Below are 8,772 nucleotides of genomic sequence, written 5' to 3'. Positions count from 1 at the left end.
AGAAACAAAGCAGCGGTCGGGAATCACAGCCGGCTGCAGGCTGTTTCCGAGCACCGCTCTCGTCGCTTGGTCTCTCTCATGCCTATACGAGACGCCCCACGAGTGCGAGAGAGACAGAGCGACGGCAGCAATGGACGGCTGGGCCCCCACCTTGCACGTTGTCCACCAGGTCGCGCTGAGGCGCATCCGACGATCCACGGCTCCTTGTCACTCCCATTTGATCTCGAGCAGGCGATGCGATGCGACTTGAGTTGTGAGCGAGCAGAGCCGCAGAGCCGTTTGTTTGAACCTCAGGTTCTGACGGCGGCGCGCGGATTGTCGGACCCCCCGTCGCCATGGAGATAAGCCGGACTGCAAACTGGGATGGGATCAGCAAGCCGAGGCTAGCTGACCGCCAACGCTCAGGATCGGCGTTCGAATCCCACCACTTGCTTTATTTTTATTTTTCGTCTTCCCCCAGAAAGATAGTTAAAGAGAACCCGTTTTCCATTATTCACCAAACAGGTAAACCAAGTCGAACAAGCGGCCTTGTCCCTTGCACCGTCTCTGAGGGTGGGTGCGGAAATAAAAGTACATTGACATTGAAAAAGAAAAAAAAAGTTTTTTGCATTTTGGTCAGAATGCAGTAAAGAAACAGCAAACATTTTAACTGAGCGCTTTTATTTAGTTGGTACAAGCATACAGTATGGTACAAATACAGTATAATCAAAAACGTTAACAATGCCTAAATGTAGGCAAGCCACATGATACAGACTGCAAAATAAAATGAAAACAAACTTAAAATTAGATGAATAAAAATTTGACTATTTCAGTCTCTTTGTCAGATCTTCAGCAACCATTTTCAGTCTTATTGAAATAAAAACACTAAGTAAAGTGCGCAGCGAGTCATGGCAAGATGGAAAGGTACTCCTGATGCTAAATGCCATTTCTCCATAAATCCTGTATGCAAACTGGGTACACGGTTTGTTCAACCTCATAACATCATCATCAATGTTAACAAAGTGACTTTCAGCCCATTGTAAAGTATCATAAACTGACACAGTTGGGTGAAAGAAATTCTTCTTTCTCACAGCTTTTAACCACACTGTTGGAATATTTGGACTTATATCATCAGCTACTAATGCAGCTTTACACTTATCACAGTTATTATCATTAACCAACTTTGTCACTACTCGACTGGACAGATAATAAAGGCCTAACCCATTGATATCAGACAAATCTTCAGACTTCTCAATATGCACTGGAAAAAACTCTTTCCTGTGCTTAAGATACTCTGAGAAAAACATACCATTTTCAAAGTCCTTGGCCGCAAAATTAGGATGTAATAGCAGTGCGGTATTTATCATGCGAAGAAACTGGAGGACACTAGAAGGCTTTGGTGTTTCAGATGAAAGATCATTACAGTCAACAAGACCCTTGAGGTGATGTAAAGACATGCATCTAAAGGTAGTGGATCCAATGGAACTAACAATCCCTTTCCCAACATAGTGGTCATAAAGGGAAAATGCAGATGATGTGGTCCGTCGCACATTGCTCCAAAGGGATTCATCGGATTTCAAATCCGGACTTTTTTCTAGAACTTCAAAAATACAGGCAGTGTCACGAAGAGTTTGGATGTGAGTTTCCTTTGAAAAGAAGCCAGAAGAGTCATCATCAATGACAAAAGTCATTGCATTAACCCACATCCAAAGCATTCTGAGGATAAATATTTCCGTTTTTAAGGCAGGCATCTTATCATCTTCAGGGAACTCTCTCTTCCACTGAAACAGATAGGTTGCTATTAAATCAGCTGACAGAGTTTCACTCCCAATCAAGAACATCAAGTGTTCTGGTTTTAAAGTATTCTGAACCAACTCAAACTTTTCAACAATTTCATCAGGAAGAATAAAATTCTCCTGCAGTAAACTTTCACTGATCCTCTGAACAAGCTCATCAATGCCCTTGGCCAAAGTGACAACAACAGTTTGAAAATGTGGATGTTGAACTATACTATCTCCTTTGAAAATATTCTCATCTGCATGGTTATCTAAAATATCGAACCCACAACCCTCTCCAAACACGACATTAACTACAGTGAATTCATATTGAGCCAACAATAACATTATCTGATTTAAAACATGCCAAACAGCCCATCCATCTTCTTCAAAATTCACAAACATGAAACCAGCTAAACATTTCCATTCAACCGTAAACCCCTGGAGCATGAATACCACTACCTCAGAAGCCAGTTTCATTTCAGAGCAAAGTGGAGCTACAAAACCAGTGAAAACCTCAGAAGTGTTGTCAAATTGAATGAGGGTTTCAATGGGAAATACATCTACTGACATAGTGCACATCTGAGAGATTTGAGAGACTTGCTTAATAATGTAGATATTATCCTTCAGAACTCCAGGAGTAAAATTTAAGTGTTCAATCTTCTTGATCAGGTCTTTGAATGGAATGGTAGATAAATTTTCTTCCGCAATGTATTGCTGCATTCCGATGGAATGAATTCTCTCCAGAGATGCAAAAAATGGAGGTTCAAACGAATTGGTCTGGAAAAAAGAGAAGATAGTATCTTACACTGCTTAGAAAAAGTTTTGTTCAATACGTTGTTTCTTGGTTCAAAACTCACCCCACTGGACTCTGAGCGAGAAGCATCAGGTGGTCTTCCAACCGTTTTTCTAGGGCCAAGTGTCTTAGCTGCATTTTCTAAAAGGAATAAAATGGAAATTTAGGCACATAACAGATCACGTCAACGAGTCAAGAGCAGATATAAACGTTCAGATACCATTTAGCTGCAATTTCGGATTCTTCATTGTCCTTAATTGAGTACCTGGAACAGGTTTCCTATTTGAGGCCTTAACACTTGCTCTTTTCGTTGACAGCTGATCTGGGTCGAATTGCATCTAGATGGGAAAGAAATGGGATTAGTAGGAAAAGGGGAAACAATTTAAATTAACCCTCTTAGAGTTACTTGATGCTGTACCTCTATCGGCATGCATGTATTGATGGAAAGCAATAACTCATTGTTCCTGAAACCTAGAAAGCTCTCTCTCTTTACCAGCAATACCCTTCCATAAACATCGTGGATGTTCTTTCCACACTTTATTTCCAAATGGGAAGGTTTCTTGAAACACAACTGAACAACAAGTTTACAAGTTTGTTTTGGTTGTCTTCTGCTCTAATTTACTGCGTATACTGCAGCACCGCAGCAGTAACCAATGAGTGCAAATAGTCCTAACCTCAATAAAAAGTGTGCACCCCCGGCATTTGTGTGACTTATTTGTTTTCAAAATGAATCTTCTACCTAAATCACGAGAAGAATTCAGCAAAACAGAATATTGGAACACATTTTTCAAGAAAAGAGGAAATAAAGCTTTCGAATGGTACTTCTAGTCCTGGCTTTTTGTAAAATCTGTCTTATTTCAGGCTACTGGAATTCAAAATTGTGTGTTTTTGTTTGAAGGTATGGAGAATACCCTGAACTTTGTGGGCACCTGCACAAGTACATCAAACCTCAAGATTCAGTTTTGGTAGTGGGATGTGGCAACTCAAAACTGAGTTCAGACTTGTACGATGTGGGCTACAGGTTTGTTACACATGTTCTCTGTTTGTTGAAGACGTAACTGTCATAGCATTGAATCTTCATAAATTTGTGCATTGTTCCAGGAAAATTATTAACATCGATATCAGTGGGGTTGTCATTAAGCAAATGTTACAAGCACATTCCCAGCAGCGTCCAGATCTTCAGTTTGTGCAGATGGATGTGTTAAAAATGGAATTTGAAGACTCTAAATTTAATGTTGTTCTTGACAAAGGAACTCTTGATGCTCTCATGAGTGATGATTCCCCAGAATCAATTGATCGAATTGACACTATGTTTAATGTAAGTTTTGTCAATTTCCTAGGGTATTTTCATGTAATATTATCCTAAGAATTCTTTCATTTCCTCTGCTTTTCATTATTTCAGGAAGTTGAAAGGGTTTTAAAGGTCTGTGGAAGATGGGTTTGTGTGTCCTTGCTTCAAGACCATGTTTTGAGGGCAATTTTACGATTTTTTCCCTCACGAGGATGGATGGTGAGGATTGCACGATGCATTGAAGCTGAGCAAAAAACTGCCGCAGAAGGAGAGTCAAGTGGCCTCCCAGTGTTTGTCATAATTTGCACAAAAATGGTCAAAATGCCTAATTTTACTCCCGTATGTATCTGTTTGCTTCCTTTGTTTCAATCTGAATTTGAAATTTTATGTAACAGATTCTATGACTTTTAGGTGTTGGAGTTGCATCTCAGCGCTGATGGTAAGGGAGAGCGATTCTCCAGTCCTGAAGCTCTCACCGATGGAGTCCACACAATCCAACAAGCTGCACTAGTGTGCAGTCGTCTGGGCACTACCAATGTTGTCAAAGATGGTGAAATCTGCTTGGACCTCATGAAACCTGGTACTTCTTCACCACGATTTTCTGTATATGTATGTGATAAGCCTTGTGCCAATGAAGCCACTCGCAAATTTGCTGCTTTTGTTGTTCCTCAAGGAAGGTAGGTAATTTTCTGTATTTTTAACATTTATGAAATAAAATATAATTCTTATTCTTGCTTTTGGTAATGTTATGTGTTCTATTTCAGAGAAACAGAGTGGCTGTTTGGTACACCAGAGGGTAGAGCTTCATTACAAACCTCTGTTGGCTACGACAGGTTGGCCATAATCACAATGCACCGAGGTCACACATATCCATCTCTTGAAGAACTGCAGGAGGAATTATCTGAATGCATTCTACAAGTAGCACCTGCAGGCCACAACAGGAAGGTAATTAATTTTACATCTGAAAGTAATTAACATAATTTGTTTTCCTGTTTTGTGTATGTTTTTCTTAAAGATAAAAATAATAACTAAAAGTTTAAATGGATTTTAGGTTGTTAAATGACATGAGATCTTCTCTTTGAGTTCTTTCTTCACAATTTTATTATTATTTCAGATACCTTTCCTGTCAGCGGGGCAAGATGTTGGAGTGCGGACCATAGTGCACAAAGCCAATAGCCTCATATCTGGGGATATTCTCATTGAGGAAGTGGAAGTTGAAGATGAAGTTTTTCGCAGATTAATTTTCTTGAAAAACCCAAATGTTATCCAATCTGAATGTAGGCTTAAAAGAGGTGAGATTTGTATGAAACCTTTTCCATTTCTTACTTTCTTGTTTGATGCTAACTTTCGTTAAACTTTGCAGTCAAATCTAAGAAGGGGCCCATGAAATATGTTGTTGATACAACCTATTTAGGCTGTGATCATCATGTGTACATGGGTGTTGGAGTCTCACTGGCACTCAAAACTGCAATCAATGCTGGGAACATACTAATAATTGGTCTTGGAGGTGGTGGTTTGTGTACGTATCTACATAGCTGCTTCAAACAGGTAAGGTCCATCTTCTAATACTTTAAAAAAATTGTTTAATTGGTAGTGATTCTTGGTTTTCCTTGATTTCATAGTTAAATAAACTATCTTTATGGAATTTCTGATTGCAGGCAATAATTGAAGCAGTAGATATTGATCCCTTAACAGAGAACATTGCCAAAGAATATTTTGGTCTTCCAGTAAATGATAAAATCAAGTTGCATTTTGAAGATGGCTTAAAATATATGGATACCTTGTCAAAAACTGGTTAGTATTTTCTTTCTCTCTTTCTTCCTTTCCAGGCTTTTCATACTTTTCTAAATGGGTTTCCTATCAAATAATGTTTAATGATTGCAGGTAAAACATTTGATGCAGTTCTCTTTGATGTGGACAGTAAAGACTCATCTTTGGGTATGAGCTGTCCTCCAAGGGAATTTCTTGAAAGTGATGCACTAGATTCTGTTGTGAAATTAATTGGTGATCAAGGTAAGATCATTGTCATGTTTGCAAAAAATGCAAAATCTTTTGGCATTTGGTCAAAGTGCTGTACTGAAAAGTTGATGTCTTTTTCGCAGGACTTTTCATTCTGAATCTGGTATGTCGAGCTGAAGGATTACAGAAGGAAGTGAAGGCTATGTTAAGAAGTAAGTTCTCTTGCATTCGAAGCTACAAGCTTGAGCAAGATGTCAATGAAGTCTTATTCTGTTCAACTAAAGTTCAAAAGGACAAAGATGCATTGCGATTAGAAGTGAAATCTGCTGCGCAAAACTTTAATTCAATTGTAAAGGATAACAAAATCCAAAGTAGAAATGTTGTTGATGTCACAGATCTTGTGAAGAAATTGAACATATCTTAGGAATGTCTCCACTTACATATTTCAAACATGAATTTTCTCTTTTTACTGGGGTAGGAAATTTAGGAAATTTGATGTATAGGTATGATTACAGTATAAGACAAGCTTCAAACTTACAAAGAGAGAATGCGCTTTGCACTGAGAAGTAATGATGCTCCCAGTGTCAAAAATTTGATTTGCGACTGACTGGCTGAATTGCAAAGGTCTCCTTGACAAAAACACATGTAAACTTTACTGTGATTCCAAATTGTGTAGGCACAACGTTCTTCTCCATCTGATGGGCCTCGCTGTAGACACATTCTTTGAGTTGCCATACCGTAATCTGTGAACAAAATAAATTCAATTAGAATTTCAATTTGAAGTCCTAGTGTAAAGCAATAATCGGACTCTCACCGTCTTGTTTGTAAGAGCCTGTGCCCTCAATAACTTTGCCACACCAGCCGGATGCACATGGTATGGCTTCTACGCCCTGCTCTTGCTGTGCAGTCGTTGCATTAAAAGTAAATTGGTCCTTACAACTGCCTAAATCTCCTCTCGATCTGCACTGGAAGCATCGCTTTAGTGCTCCTGGAAAAAGTGAAAAACGTTATAAGATTGTGGTGGAAAATTGTTATAATCATCAAAGGGTAAACAAAGGCTTTTTATTTCTGTTCCCAGTTTTTATTGTTATTACTTCTAGTTACTATTTTGATAATTGTAAATTCTTATGACTATTTTTCTATGTGTTTTTTTTTTTTTCAAAATGTGCCATTTATTATCAAAACAACAATTGAATTATAACTATAATCATGCCAACATAAAGCAGCGTAATTTCAATGCACCCTTTATCGCCGTCCGCGGACATGGAACACTCGATACGCCTAGTCCGAGGAATAGAACAGGGAATGTAAGCCAGGCTAGGCAGGCTGAGCACTCCAAAGTAGTGCCTTAAAATGTCATTGCCACTGCCTGGTCCTGCAGACTGATTCCGAGAGTCGCTTTCGTCGCTCTGTCTCTCTCGCACTCATGGGGCGTCCCCTACAGGTGAGCGATTCTCACGTTTCGGGGTAGTTTCGTTTCTTCTGACTCCTGTGCCCAAACGAGCGCAGATATCGACATGGGGTTTGTTTCTGATGTTAGGGAGGGCCATTGCCCACTAAACGCACACATTTCGAAAAGTTCACGTTCGTTGGATTGGTCTACGTAGCGTTTGGAATACCCCAAATGTAACTTCCGTGATTGTCCAAAGAGAACATACTCGAACTTCCCGCCCCCAGTGTGGCGGTGTGGTTCGAAAATGCTGCCAACTGTCGATGGGGATTAGAAGCTTGGCATGTCTCGAGCTAATTTCAACCGAAGACCAATACGCCAGACTTCTTTCAAAGGTACTTATGCTGCAACGAAAAATGTCCTCCGTATATTCAATTTCACTACACAAATTTCGAAAAGGCAGCTCTGGACTTCTCCCCAAGCCAAACTTTTAACTTTCCATGACACAAGCCATCAAAGTGGAGTCCCTGGGATATAATTGCATGGGTCGCGGAAATCTAAGATGCTGTACACGGTCTCAAAGGGGGCTAGAGCATTATAAAATGGCGTGTATCAACAATTACCTGTAACTTCCGTGGCACCCTTTACCCAATGTTGCAGCAGCACTAGGTGAAAAAATTTTCCGCTTAAATGTCGGGCTTAGAGTATCATTTGACCCTGGAACGACTTTTAAGCCACAGCAAGCCCGACTCAGCCGTTAAAGCCGATTTTCACACTTTGTAACTTCCGTGATAACGTAATTTCCGTGATCAAAACACTCACTAAAACGTATGGGAATACCTTATGGCTCATGTTTTTAGGAAGGTAGTACAAGGTCTTTACTATAAATACCATTGCCATAACTCTAGTATCATCCAGGACCCCAATAATCAGAAAAACTTAATTGGATATTTCTCACTTTCGGCAAATCAGAGACGCCAAAACTACCCCGAAACGTGAGAATCGCTCAGGTGCGAGAGAGAGAGAAAGACGACTCTCCGCCTGGGCGTGAATGACGTGTGCCGTTGTTGTACCCGCTGCCATCTGGGCCAGCAGGGCGCCACTCCGACTTACCGTGTGCTGTGCCCGAGGCGAGTAAAACTAAGACCAGACTAAACGCTACTATCACAGGCTTTTGAGACATGGTGGAGGCGTCCTGCTGGCGCGAATCGAAGGCTAGAGGCCGCCCAGAAGACCACAACAAACACAAGTCTCCATTCCCTCGGTGTCAGGGGCCAGGCCAGGCAGCGCGGCCGTGAGCGAGCGAGACTCTGGAGAGAGAGTGTAGGCTCTCGGCAGACAACGCCGCGGTACGCGGTGTGCCGAGGGCTCTCTCGCTCCTCTCCTTCGCCTTTCTCCCCGCTCCGGGGCCCCGCTGGGCCGCGACTCCGGTAGTGGGGGCCGCGGGGGCGTGGGGGGCAACGGGCAGCAGGTGGGGGCACGGGGCACAGCACCGTAGGCACCGCCGGGCGCAACAGGCGACTGGCTGGCCGAGAAGCAACAGTCCGTCCGGGCTAACTTGCGGCGGTGTCTTCGGCCGGCG

The 8,772-nt window shown here is 41.4% G+C and overlaps 3 protein-coding genes across 3 annotated transcripts; 1 reads left to right on the top strand and 2 right to left on the bottom strand.

The window, feature by feature from the left end:
- Positions 1-640: 640 nt before the first annotated feature.
- On the bottom strand, positions 641-3,204 carry LOC117642262. Its single transcript, XM_034380254.1, has 4 exons — positions 2,969-3,204; positions 2,771-2,888; positions 2,615-2,691; positions 641-2,534 (listed from the first exon to the last, which is right to left on the bottom strand). The coding sequence occupies exons 1-4, from the start codon at positions 2,978-2,980 to the stop codon at positions 804-806; spliced, it is 1,938 nt and encodes a 645-aa protein (XP_034236145.1). The 5' UTR covers positions 2,981-3,204; the 3' UTR covers positions 641-803.
- A 72-nt stretch (positions 3,205-3,276) lies between these two features.
- Positions 3,277-6,258, top strand: LOC117642260 (eEF1A lysine and N-terminal methyltransferase homolog). Its single transcript, XM_034380253.1, has 11 exons — positions 3,277-3,368; positions 3,449-3,571; positions 3,652-3,868; positions 3,953-4,180; positions 4,253-4,518; positions 4,606-4,786; positions 4,956-5,133; positions 5,205-5,389; positions 5,500-5,635; positions 5,726-5,854; positions 5,944-6,258. Exons 1-11 carry the CDS (start codon positions 3,277-3,279, stop codon positions 6,222-6,224), a joined length of 2,016 nt encoding a protein of 671 aa, XP_034236144.1. The 3' UTR covers positions 6,225-6,258.
- On the bottom strand, positions 6,111-8,582 carry LOC117642264. Its single transcript, XM_034380257.1, has 3 exons — positions 8,304-8,582; positions 6,615-6,788; positions 6,111-6,543 (listed from the first exon to the last, which is right to left on the bottom strand). Exons 1-3 carry the CDS (start codon positions 8,371-8,373, stop codon positions 6,335-6,337), a joined length of 453 nt encoding a protein of 150 aa, XP_034236148.1. The 5' UTR covers positions 8,374-8,582; the 3' UTR covers positions 6,111-6,334.
- Between the last annotated feature and the right edge of the window lie 190 nt (positions 8,583-8,772).

Source organism: Thrips palmi, unplaced genomic scaffold, assembly GCF_012932325.1.
Source record: "Thrips palmi isolate BJ-2018 unplaced genomic scaffold, TpBJ-2018v1 HiC_scaffold_16, whole genome shotgun sequence".
Classification (NCBI taxonomy): domain Eukaryota; kingdom Metazoa; phylum Arthropoda; class Insecta; order Thysanoptera; family Thripidae; genus Thrips; species Thrips palmi.
Note: the sequence above shows the minus strand (reverse complement) of the source record. Positions and strands in the feature narration are given on the sequence as shown.